Raw genomic sequence first — 13,445 nt, forward strand, 5'->3', positions numbered from 1 at the left:
TGGACAAAATATGTCTACTTGATTAAAAAAAGTCCAACAAGCAGTCAGATTAGCATCTTTGCCCAATAAGCCAGCCTGACTAGCCAATAAAGCCCAAACCCATGTGAATAGGCTCGCATATACAATGAACCGTCCAAAATGCCCAAAACCATACTTGGACCCGGACCCGAATCCGGATACGCTCAGTCAGCCAGGGACCTTGAAACAGTCAAGGCTCACACCACATTTGCCGAGAATTTCGGAAAGAAACCACTTGGAGCGAGTAAGACGAATTAGGAAGATGGAAAAACAACGGTAGAGAAAAAGAATAATAAATAAGACCCTAAGGGGTTGAGGACGGGACATATGATAACCATTTTACTCTACTTTACTTTCTTACTAAAACGAAGTACTACTCTCTCTAGGCGATCCAATCGAGCAAGTTGAATCAATCAGCCTGGTCTGACCCAACCGGACTTGACCCGATCGTTGAATTCTGCCGTCGTCTCTGTCGTCACTTTGACCATCCTACTACTCATTCATCCATCAATATATCGTTATTTTCATTATAATTTTCTTATTTTCAATTAGCTCTCATTACAACCCGACTAACTTGAGCGTCGGAGTCCCTTTGGCTGACACCCCACCGATGCTCCCAATTGAACTCTCGTCTCTCTCTCTTTGTTCTTGACAAGTTGTTGGTGCCCATCTAATCAATTGTAAGAAATCACATCTACACAAAAATCCTAAAAGCTTCTAATCCTGTTGCAGCTCCTCATATCATCCCAATTTTCACATCCAAATTTTAACTTTTAATAAAGCAATAATTATGTGTTTATTTATGTGGATTCAAAACTTAAAGGCCTACTTAATTAAAAGAAAATTATTTTATGAACAAAAATAAATAGTATAAATTACACAGAGTGTCCAATTTTAGAGATATCATTTAATTTTTAGTCACATTTTAAAAAATTAATTGTATACCCAATATTTATTTGAATCTACCAATTATACCCTTCAGTCATAACTAAATTATATGAGTATAAGTAAGGGTACTATAAGAAATGTTATTATAATAATGGGTAAAATTTAATTGAATTTATTTAATGGCAAATTTTAGTTAACTAATCCTAAAACTGAGTACTTATCAAGTAATCTCACAAAAATATCATATGCCAAAAAAGGGAGAAATGTAAAACGAAATCAAGAAGAATTTGAAATTTTGAAGTAAAATCAAGACAATAAGATGCAAACTAATGAGAAAGAAGAAGAATAAAAAACAAATGCAAAATGAGAATTATGATTGATTTAAATTTTACTCAAGAATTTTTTCGATTATGAGTTTTATGGATGAAAAAACATTTTCAAATAATTGAGTGTTTTTAATAATTTGTATGTATTTCAATTGCTCTGTGTATAGAGAAATTTGTGGTGTTATTTTTGTAGAATTTAGATAACTTATGTAAAAAAAATTTACCGCAATACTACTTAAGTAGTTGATTCTATTGTAGCCATTAATTCATAATGTTAAAACTAACAAAAAAAAATTGTCTGGAGGCCATGTGGCCACACTTTATTGGTCAAACTATGGAGAAACTGCCTAAGTAGTTAAAATTAACCAAAAATCTATGTAGATGCAACCGCACATTATTGGTCCAAATTATATTTAATTTATCAAGTATTTTAAAAATCATTAAAAAACTATTTTAAAAACTAAAAATAATTCAAAATCAATTAAAAACACAATATAAAACAATGTCTTATAACTCCACTCGCCCTCATATCCACATCCACTCGCATATTGTTTCATATAGTCATTCAATGAGGACTAATTTTGTACTTTGTAGTATACATTGTTAGAAAAAAAAAATATGGCAATCCAGCATTTGAGGAAGTTGGGTTCACTTGTCGGTGCTATAGAAGGCTCGGGTGGTAAGGGCCACCAATCAGCAGTAACAGTCACTAGCGACTAGCGAGGGCCACCAACGACTAGCTAGGGTCATCGGCAATGGAGGATTGGCCAAGAGCCCCTCGTTCTTGAGGTTGACAATGGCCTATCATGAACGACAACAAGGTCCAAATGGCTAGGGGTCGATTGACTCGTGCAATTGGAGTAGACTCTTGTTGATGAAGTCTGTTTTTGTCTAAGTATTGTGGAATTGATGAGAGTCACTAACTTGGCGAGCGACGGTACTTGAGGTATCTTGCTACTTCACGACTTGTTTTGACACGTCATTAGCTACACATGCTACCACGTAACAATACCAAAATTGAGTATAACACATATTTTTAATTAATTATTTGTATTACTATAAAATTTTATTAATTGGAGTGTTGCGTTAAATCATCAAGTTCTATATTACATTATATTCTTCAAATACCATAAGTATTTTTTTTATATGGTATTATGCTATAAATCTGAAAATTTTAAACTATATCATTTGATTTCAGTTATTTTATCATCCATATTTGAATATTAATATTTTTGTTAACTGAAACCAACGTTAATTTAATTAACTAATTAATTAGTTCTCTTTTATTTAATTAATTATGTATATCTAAATTTTATGAGATCATCATTTAGAAACTGAAAATGCCCCTAACAAAGAATTATCCTAAAAAATAACCTGCTATTAGCAAACTTCTATAATAGGTCATTAAACATGTCACCAGAAACATAATCAATCAAAATTCTCTCTATATCTATTATATATATCCATTCTATACATAATAAGTAAGATTTTTTTTTTGCGACCCTTGAATTAGTCTGGTTATACAAACTAAGAAATCTGAACCATATATTATATATACAACTTACAAGTAATGATAATGACTCGTTATCACTACATTTATTAACATACACATAATGGTAATGCTGCATATTGTTAGAAATTGAGTTTTATTTTTGGAGCTTTAAATCTTATTCTGGTTATACAAACTAAGAAATCTGAACCAAGTTTATATATATATATAAAAGTAATGATAATAACTCATTATCACTACATTTATTAACATATACATAATGCTGCATATTGTTAGAAATTGAGTTTTGGGTATATTTCATATTTTCATTCTTCTTTTTGTCTTATTTACAAGCGGTTTCCTTCAACTCACATACTGTTTAATATATATTGTTAGCAATTTAAACTAAATCAATAAAATATAAGAAAGCTAATTTAGTCCCAAATTGATAGAAGACAATGAAAAAATTAGGTTTTAGCACTATATAAACTACTATTCTATCTATTAACCTCCCAAAAATAAATATAATACATTTTGAATGTCATCAAACTTTTTTCCAATTTAAAGATTACGAATTTTTCCATCATAAATAAATCATAAGAAAATATAAATATTATATACTTCCAATTTTAAGAGTGAGAAATTAAAGTTTAGTTACTATTACTTCCAATTTTAAGAGTGAGAAATTAAAGACAAGCAGTTATGGATAATAATAATAATAATAATAAATTATACCATTCTCTCTACTAATCTAATAATATACTCTCTACTAATATAATGTAATAATCAAAGTTATTATTTTTTTATAAGCTCCGTAATTATGACCTTAGGTTAAGTTTTATTAGTTTGTAATTATGACTTGAGTGGTGGAATTTAAAAAGATTGTTTTAAGTTTAAATTATTTATTTTAAGGTATGATCTTGGAAGTAATTATAATTATTATAGGTAGTAATTTATGAGATTTTAGTATATGATTAAATTAGTGTATAGTTTTAAGTTTTTAATTAAATTAGAAGATAATTTTATTAAAGAATAATGCACACATGTTATTTGGCGGTCCAAGAAGTATACATGTGTCATTAAATTAAGTATCAATTATTTAAAATTTACTAGTATGGACGAAATTCTCTATAGAATTAATAGGTGGATTTTTCATGAATTAATTAAGTAATAGAATTAAATTGAATAACCAAATGGAGACTTACCTAGTCTTGGGCGTGTAGCATAAAAATATGATAGTTTTTGACTAATTTTGAATTTTGACAAGATATGTGCCACGTTAGGCTTAAATTAAGTGATCCTGTCAACAAAAGCTGGTTAAATGGAGACTATAAAACTAAGTTGTGAGAGTCAACAAATATATAGAGGAAATAGGTGATAGTTGAAGCTTCTGAAGCATTTTTAACTTGAAAACACATAGGTGGAGGTGTGGGAGACATTGTAGTGAAATTAGTAAGGACTTTGACTACATGTTGTTGAGTTTAATTGTGTGTGGCATCAAATGAGGATTTGTAGCACTTTGAATGAGTAAAAATTGGGGTTGGCCGAAACTATATAGTGGAGGGAAGATTTGAAATTTAAAAACTAGTTGAATGGTGGAGGAGAAAATCAAGAAAATGAGTTGGGTTTGAAGCCTATAATAAAGCCTTTCACCACTTCATTTTTCACACTCAAAACAAAGCTTTCAAGCCTCTCATTTTCGAAATTCATAGCTCCCAAAAGCTCTCATCTTGTTGCCCCATAAACACACCATAGTCGAACCACTATAGCATTTATAGTGCTCGTGATTTCTTTCTTATATTTTCTTAATTAAGCCTTAAAAACTATTTCCCTCTATAGCTGAAACACTAAACCCTATCAAACCACTATATAGCCGAAATCTACTCAAGTATTAAAGCTCTTGGTGTCATTGTTGGAGATAGGCCTTAAAGTGAAGGCTCGGGATTTCATCTTTGGGTTCTAGGGTGGAGATATGACTTTATGAGGTTTAGAATTTTCGGAAGTATAGTTTTATTATAAGTTTCTAATCTTAAATTTTTATGTTATATATATAAAGGTTTTGGGCGATTCTCTATAGCAAAAGCAATCTCTTTTCTTCTCTTTTTCCACACTCAAGGTAAGGAAAATTAGGTAGTTCATTTTATGACCTAGTTTGCGATATGTATGACCCTAACATTTTAGGTACAAAAAGAAGATAAGTGTGGTTGGATCTAAGGTGTTCAGAAATGTGTGACGAACCTAAGTTGATGTCTGGTAGGCTCAGTTGCCAAAATTGTATGACAAACTTATGTCTGGGGCTTAATTGTCACCCCTGTATAAACATTTATCTTTTTCTTATCATTATCTTGTTATTATGACATACGTTATGACCTAAAATATATTATGATCTTGTATGAACTTATGGTATGTTTGTTAGGACTATGTGGTTATATGATTGCTTGTTTTTTTTCCTTATTGAGCTTAGAAGCTCACTCTTATGATGTTAAATATCTAGTTTTGTATTATGTATTATTATAATAATGACATTTTATAATATTTGAATTTATATTAATATAATTAATAAATATCTAGTTTAGTATTAAATAATATTATAATAATGATATTTTATAACATTTGAATGTACATTAATATAATTCAAATATATTTGAATTTGTATTGATATAATTAGTAAATATTTATTCTAGCAAAATTTTATAAAAATTATAGGACTATATATTATATGATACAAATTATTATTATAATAATATTTATAACATGTAAATCAAATATCTAGTATTGTATTATGTATTATTATAATAATGATATTCTATAACATTTGAATATATATTGATATAATTAATAAATATCTACTGATATTTTATAATATTTAAATTTATATTAATATAATTAATAAATATTTATTTTTAATTAGTTTTAAAAGTATATTTCGTTAAATATTTGGAATATTTTGTTAAAGTTAATGAAAAAACCGTTAAAATCAAGAATTTTAGTTATCAGCACACTTTTTATATAAAAGAGATATAGAGTGCGATTATAAATGAAGAGATTTTTTAATTTATGAAATAGAATGTATATAGTTTGGGGGTGTATATATAAATTTTTAGGTGTTAATACAGCTATTTTTTGTAAAACACTAAATTTTATTGTGGAATTAGTAAGAAACACTTACATGTAATTTATTAAACATCTTAACATTACAAAACATATAAACAAAAGTAATGCTATAATACATAATATTTACACACACATTGATGTCTAATTAATTTTAGGCACTAATACTTTGGGGGAGAACTACATCATTTTGAATTGTGCGATTGAATTAATTACATATTATTGTGTCCATAATATTATTTTATAATCAAACACGTGTAAAACTATTAAAAAAATTGTAATCATTGGGTAACAAAATACCCCATTAATGTGGATTAATAGATGTAATATACATAGTTAGAAATTTTAACTAAATTTAATAAAATATAATAAAGCTTTAGTCCCAAATTAATACAACACAATCAGAATATTAGGTTTCGGTACTATATAAACCATTTTATTATGCTTTACAAAACATATTATTTTCTCTCTACGGACAAATCCATTTTCCCATTTTCTCCCCAAGTGTTGTTGCATATTTAATATAATGTCAAGAATATAATTTTGCTTGTTTATATACTTAAATTTCAATAAAAGTTGATTTATATACTTGAATTTCAACAAGAGAGAAAAGAGAGCAAACATCTAATAAGAAGAGAATTAGCCCATTTATAATGATATCATTTTTTTTTCAAATTTATTTGTTGGTCAAGAAGAGTCAAAACTCAATCAACATGCTAAAATCATTTATTTCAAAACTATATTTTTTTTTCCCTTCTTTTTCTTCTTCAATACCAAAGTTGGCACTATTATCTTTACAAATATGCTAACCTTCCAACCAATTTCTTGATATAATACAACTGTGCTTTTTTATATATATGTTTTCCATATTTGGAAGACTACAAATTTTCTACCATTGCAAGCAAGACAAGACATTTCCATTGCCTAGTCTTCCTCTTCTTCTCCCCCACTCACCCTTGAGAATGGTAAGTTGATATCTCCAATCCAAAACCAAACATTCACACTACAAAATCATGTAACAAATGGGAAGAAGCATACCTAGGCTGCTGGTTCCCTGAATTTATGCATTCAAAATCTGCAGCCTCGGCTCCCATGGAAGAGGCTGCGGGATTGTACAAGTCATCTCCTCTCATAGCCACAAAGCCATGGTGTGTTCCGCCATTCATTGGTATGCTACCACCATCACAATGCTGCAATCCTAATGTGAGTGACACCCCTGTTCCACTCCCAAACCTCCCCAACTCCGACATATGGTATGCTGCAGCCGCAGCCATAAACCTTTCGCTACCCCCATCTGACTGAACAATGCCATGAGGAAAGACACTACTGCAATCGTCCATACCAGGCCTTTGCTCCTCCCTCCGCTGTTTCATCAAACCGTATTCACCTTCAGCATCAACTTCACGTCGAGTTAGGCTGTGGTGGAAAGTGGCAGAACCAACTGATCCGGCCATTTCAACATCAGGGATGTGGTCGGTTTTCGAGTCCATGAAATGGCCAGTGCTGCATCTCTCGGTGCCTGTTGAGCTTGCACTTTGCTGCAAGTCTTCACCTCTGTCCTCAGATGTCATAATGTCACCTTTTGTTGCTTTAGCAGCAGCGTTTTCAGATGATGAATTAGAGTCCATCTCAGCATCACCAATCTCTTCTTTGTACATTTCCTCAACCATTGGTTTCCAGAGACGTACTCTTGCGTTTATGAACCAGTTTGAGACCTGTGCGGGGAAATTTATGTCATCAAATAATATAAATGGAGTACAGAAAGATATGATGATGCATAATCAAATTTGTTGCTGCAACATGTCTGGATGGTTTCTGGCAACTATGTCACAGAATGTAACATATATATATATATATATATAGATATATAATGCACCCAAAAATCTACGGCTGCATATATGATTACCGATAAGTTACGATTGTGACCATTCATCCAAAGTGTACACTCATAATGAATGACCAGAATCTTAGCGTACAACCTTGATAAATAGTTAGGATTGTACTATCAGCAAGGTATAAAAATCATACCCTGCCACAGAATTACTCTACAATACACATTATTATACAAGAAAAACATTTTGTGTTTTATTAATCTTGAAGTCATATTTGAAAGGCCTTATACATTTTTGGACATTGTGTTTTGTTTCATTACCGGTTTGGACCATCTATTTTAACAAATTAATTTTTTGACTCTCTGTTTTGTAAAATAGTTCAAATAAAACCCAATTTTAATTGAAGTTTTTAGAACTAAAATCATAAATAATTTATCAAGCTAACAATTCAGAACAAAAGCACAATCATCCTGCTTAATAACTATGTTGTCACAGTCAATTTTTTCTTCATCAAAATTGAGTTTAAGTTTAAGGGTCTACTTGAATTATTTTACAATACACAAGGTCCAAAAGTAATTTGTCAAAATAGAATGTCCAAATAATTAATAAGATAAAACACAAAATCCAATAAGGTGTAAACCCTATTTAAAAATAGAATTGAGTTGGACAAAATTAGATAATTTTTATCAAGTGATTTTTTTTATGATATTGGACAATATATTAAAAAACTTAATCCAACCTACTTAATCCACCTAGTTGAGATAATTTAACCCCATTGAAAAATTTTAAATAATTTTTATTTTTTCTGAACTCAATCTTAATATATTTCAATGGTAAGAAAAAAATAATGCAACTTATAGAATTTGTTTTGTCATAATTTATTGTTGGCAAATAATCAACCCATTCATTCTTTTATATTTTTTCTCTAATATTTCTTATTCATATTTAACCCAATCCTACTTTCCAAACATGACATTGATAACACTATATGCAACACAACTGCACTCTCATACCCTTTAAGTATAGGTAAAGGTGTAAGTGGGTTTTTTAGCCTTTCTGTCACCACATAGCAGCCATTTTCAAAGGTTATCCGAATATTTCTTAACATCATGCTTGTAAGAGTTAATCTCTAGAAAAAACTATCTCATAGGTCATATCTTCTTTAAAGAGGACACTTATGAATCAGCAGCTCATAGATACAAAAAGTTTACCTATTATATGCACTTATCTAATGATACACCAAATGTATGATATATGCTATGACACTCATCTTTACCTGACTTCTAGTGAGGCCTGTCTGCCTTGCTAGCATGATCTTATCAGAATCCTTTGGATACCTGACAAATATTCAATATAAGATTAATCTAGTCAGGCACCAGGACAGACAGTGAAAAAATCAAAAGTTTGAAAAATAAAAATGAGAGTTTTAAAGTTAGAAGGTTTACGGATGAAGGAAATGCTCAAACAGCCAAGCTCGAAGAATCGACACAGAACTCTCTGGTAGTCCCCTTTGAGGTCTCCATGCATGTTGTTGCATCATACCAAGCTGCTGCAGAGCTCTCTGTTGCCTGAGCTGCTGGTCTACATACCGAAGACGAGATATTCCAACTCCTTTAATATTTCCTGAAGCATCTTGCTCGCCAAGGCTTTTGCGAGTCGCCTTAATTTGGCCCACAATAGCATCATGTAGACAACGAAAGTGGCGCGAAATGGTCTGAAGGGCAAGTGCAGTGTATGGTTTAGCTGATCCACATCCTGCAATTGCATCAAATGATGATACAACAATCTGCATCTGATGATAATATTGCTTGTACCTTCTATCAACCTGTGAGTAAATAATCAATCATAATACTGTTTTGAAAGGATAGGAAATGAGAATAGAAACAAAGAAGAAACTCAAATCTATGATTGTACACATCACTTGTTCTTATCACTCTTATAAAGAAGTTATAGGCAGGTGAGATTGCTATAGGATGTGATCAAATAACTTTTTTGTGTATGAGCTCATATGCTCATAAGATAGACATTTGGCATCAGAGGCTCAGATTGATGAGTGTGGGCACGATAGAAACTTTTTTTCATTAAAACTGACATTATAGTCAAATAATGTTCAAAATAGTCATTTTCTACAAATTAGTTATCTAAAATTTTACTTTTACCAATAATTTTCTATTGGTCAATTGTGGAGGGGTGCAATACATATAATTGTACTACATTTGATTTAAAACTTAATATATTTGACATACAAATATCAATTATGATAAAAAAAAATTGAGGGGGCAGATGCACCATATAGGCGTGAGCTGGCTTCACCCATTAGTGTGGTGGTGATCAAAGAAAAATCATTCATTTTCTTAATTATCATATTCAGTTGATGTTTAGACATGAAAGGAGAAAAAATAAACATGTAATGACCTCATAAAGAGACTCATAAACTAGAAATCATTTTCCATACCTCATCTAACATGGATAGAAGTTTTGTCAATTTGTTCTGGAGATCTTGTTTTTCAGCATGTGAAAGCTCAGGCTGGGAGTTACTAGCTGACTCCCCACCACCAGGTGTAGATTCATTCTTTGATCCATCATCACCTTCCCTGGGGCTTTTCATTCCTTGGTCCTGTGCACCATGGGCCTTTTCACTGTCATGCTGCTTCAGCGCTTTTCGAACATTGACAACTTCATCAAGCAGTTGTTGTGCTGCCTTGAGATATTTGGAGCTAGGAACAGCTCTTGCAATACTTGACAGCCCATATGGAGACAATTCCCCTTTACTTGAATCTTGATTAACTCCTCCAGGAAAACCAGGTGTCAAATATTCAACATTATTATTCCTTGGCTGTTCATCTCTTGAAGAGCCATTTCTGCAGCTACCACCCTCACCTGAATCTGATGGATTTGGGCTCAAGAAAGAAGAAAATCCCATGTTAGGATTCCTGAATGAGATGGAAGGCATTTGGATTCCTGATGAGATTTGTGTACCAAGACTAAGGGATAATCCTTGACCCTGCAAGTTCTGTCCACCATGAAAAATACTTGGAGCACCAGCCATTGAGTGAGCCACCAACATATCATTTTTCCCATCTCTCCATTCATTATAATCATGCTCTCCCATTCTTGATCCACCGAGATTTGATAAGATGTCCTGCTGCTGTGGGGTGGAATCAGAAGGCCCCATTGGTGGCATCTCCATGCAATTGCTTTGCTGCTGAGAAGTCCCAGCTAAGGCGTCTGAGTATGATCCAGTGTTCATATACATCATCATGTTGCTGGGGATAACGGAAGCTTCAGGATATGAAGTGGGCAAGTGTTCTCTTGAGTACATCATCTGTGCATTGTCTCTTTGATTGTTTGAGCTTGAGTAATAAGTTGCCATATTTCTTCTTATCAAGCTTCAAAAAACTTCTCCCACTTATTTAAGTCTCATAATCTAGCTAGATTCTGGAAAGAAAGAAAAAAACTGACCCAATTAGATAGACTTTTCACCACCAATGACTTAAGACTAATTAGAGAATTAAAGCTTTGAAAAGCTTAAGAGTTTCAGCCTTAGTTTCACCAAGCATAACATGTATCATTTTTTTATTATATATCTTGTAATAGCTCAGCTTCATGCAATTCATATCAACAGATTCACCAAGAACATTCACCAGAAGCAGAAATAGCAATTTTATTATTATTGTGATTTTGCATCTATGAGAAAACTTTTTTTTTTAAAAAAAAAAGCTAGATAATTCAGACATCAATCTTTTTTATGCATGGTTTGCAACTGTATATGCATGAACCTGCCATATCCAAATATGAATTTTGTTTAGTTATCTTTCTGAGTTTTAAATTATATTTTAAAGAGCAACAAGAAATCTAATTGACAAAAAATAAGACAAAAATATAGTGACAATTCCAATACCAAAATTGATCTTTGATCATATAAAAATATATACCCAGATAGAAAATTTCAACCTTTGCAATATATCACTGTATCATATCAGTTAAACAAACTTAATCAAACCCAAGTGATTGAAATAACTATAAGCAAAAGGGCAACAGTGACCCAGAATCCCATGCATATAAAAACAACCAGAAATAATTTCAAGTAACTAAAAAAAATCTTGAAACTTTAGAAGAAACCCATGTTCACCAACTACAACAAAATTCAGATTCTAAACACCCATCAAGGAAAACTCATCCTATGCTTCAAGAATCCAAAAAAAATAAATAAATAAATAACAGCAGCCTAGGAAGACAGCATATAAACCTGTGAACTGAGAATGTTTCAAAGAAAAATGGAAAAATTCAGATTCTTCTGATCACCATCTCCATCTAAAGAAACAGATAAAAAGAGAGTGGAAAGAGAGAGATAAAGAGAGAAAGAGAACCACATAATTTTTTATTTATATATATATATAAGATTGTAGCTAAGGTAGTGAATGTAAAGTCAGAAAACTTAAAATAATAAAAATAGAAAAATATATACCTGGAGACCCGTATCAGTTGTGGGTGATATGGGGAACAGAAAAGCTTGGAGACAACAACCAATAATCTGCTGAAACACAATCCTAAGTATCCTTCTTTTCTTTCTTACTTAGTCCCAGAACAACAACCAAACACTTTCCGATCCCAAGAACAGAACCCTCTTCTCTCCCGGTACCAACAATTAACAAAACAAAAATACTTTTTTAATAGATTAAAAAAAGAAAAAACCCAAGAAAAGAAGAAAGGAAATAAAGTGAAGAGAGTAATAATTCAAAGAGCTATGTATATGTATATGTTTTTCTTTTTCACTTTTGCTCTTTTATGGTAATCATATATATTCTCCATCTATTATTGCATCAATCCCCACGTGAGATTCACACGCATACAATATTACAATTCCATCATCACAATCACCATCATCATCTTCACTCTCTCTCTCTCCACAAGTAAAAAAAATTATAACTTTATCTCTCTCTCTCTCTCTCTCTCTATAAAAATGGAGGGTTTGGTTTTGGTTTTGGTTTTGGTAGCTTTTCTCTTTCTCTTATGGAATTTGCTTTGAAACCCAGTTGTTGTTGCAGTTGGAGCTTGACCTTGCTCTTCTTATTCTTCTCTTCTCTCCTCTCTGTAACTTGTTTTGGGATTTTTTCTTTGGTTGGGTCTGTATTTTGCTGGTAATGAAAGTGTTTGGTTAAGAAGCTCAATCTCTAACCACCAGTTGGTAGACCTAAACTAAAACCCTTTTCTCTTAAACCCCATTTTTCTCTTCTTCTTCTTCTTCTTCTTCCTCCTCTTCTTCTCTTCACTTTCTCTCTCTAACTGTCTCTCTCATCCATTAGAGCTGTATTGGAAGGTCTGGTTTGGGTTTGCTGCAATATCAACCAAAATAAAAACATATTCTATTATTTTATTTTTTGTTTGTTGTCCTAAGCTTATATTCTACTCTAATTTTTTATTTTTAATAACAAAAAATATAATTTTTACTTTGTCTATATGTGTTTTTTTTTTTTATATATTTTACATTATTATATTTGCATAAACTTTTTCTTAAATCCAACAAGCGCACCTATTAGGTGCCCATAGCACCATATTTGTCTTTTTGTCCCAAAAGATATTTTGTATTTGCAATTATAGTCTTACACTTTTATGTATTTTATTTCAAGCACTCATACCCGAACTTAATTATTATGTTTGTTAAATATTCAAAAATATTTAAATAAACTTAATTCAACAGAGTGTCAAATATATCTACCTACTCTAGACCATGCATGCATATGTTAGTGGTAAAAATAAACTTAATGGACTTTAACCTTT

The 13,445-nt window shown here is 31.4% G+C and overlaps 1 protein-coding gene across 2 annotated transcripts; it reads right to left on the reverse strand.

Annotated features, from left to right (window-relative positions):
* Positions 1–6,479: 6,479 nt before the first annotated feature.
* On the reverse strand, positions 6,480–13,031 carry LOC133781779 (BEL1-like homeodomain protein 6). 2 transcript variants are annotated; one of them, XM_062220858.1, is made up of 5 exons: positions 12,133–13,031; positions 10,120–11,102; positions 9,110–9,489; positions 8,941–9,001; positions 6,480–7,547 (listed from the first exon to the last, which is right to left on the reverse strand). In XM_062220858.1, the coding sequence occupies exons 2-5, from the start codon at positions 11,035–11,037 to the stop codon at positions 6,831–6,833; spliced, it is 2,076 nt and encodes a 691-aa protein (XP_062076842.1). In that variant the 5' UTR covers positions 11,038–11,102; positions 12,133–13,031; the 3' UTR covers positions 6,480–6,830. The 2 variants fall into 2 exon arrangements, with proteins under 2 accessions (XP_062076842.1, XP_062076843.1); XM_062220859.1 differs by lacking the exon at positions 12,133–13,031 and adding an exon at positions 11,914–12,049.
* Positions 13,032–13,445: the final 414 nt, after the last annotated feature.

This window comes from Humulus lupulus, chromosome 6 (genome assembly GCF_963169125.1).
Source record: "Humulus lupulus chromosome 6, drHumLupu1.1, whole genome shotgun sequence".
Classification (NCBI taxonomy): Eukaryota; Viridiplantae; Streptophyta; class Magnoliopsida; order Rosales; family Cannabaceae; genus Humulus; species Humulus lupulus.

Bases quoted from the DNA above. Each gene is read 5' to 3' on its own strand.
- LOC133781779 (XM_062220858.1), bottom strand. From the start codon at position 11,037: ATGGCAACTTATTACTCAAGCTCAAACAATCAAAGAGACAATGCACAG. The intron at 9,490-10,119 runs GTATGGAAAATG...ATTTACTCACAG, and splicing joins TTCTATCCATGTTAGATGAG to GTTGATAGAAGGTACAAGCA. The intron at 9,002-9,109 runs GTAAACCTTCTA...AATATTTGTCAG, and splicing joins TTTGAGCATTTCCTTCATCC to GTATCCAAAGGATTCTGATA.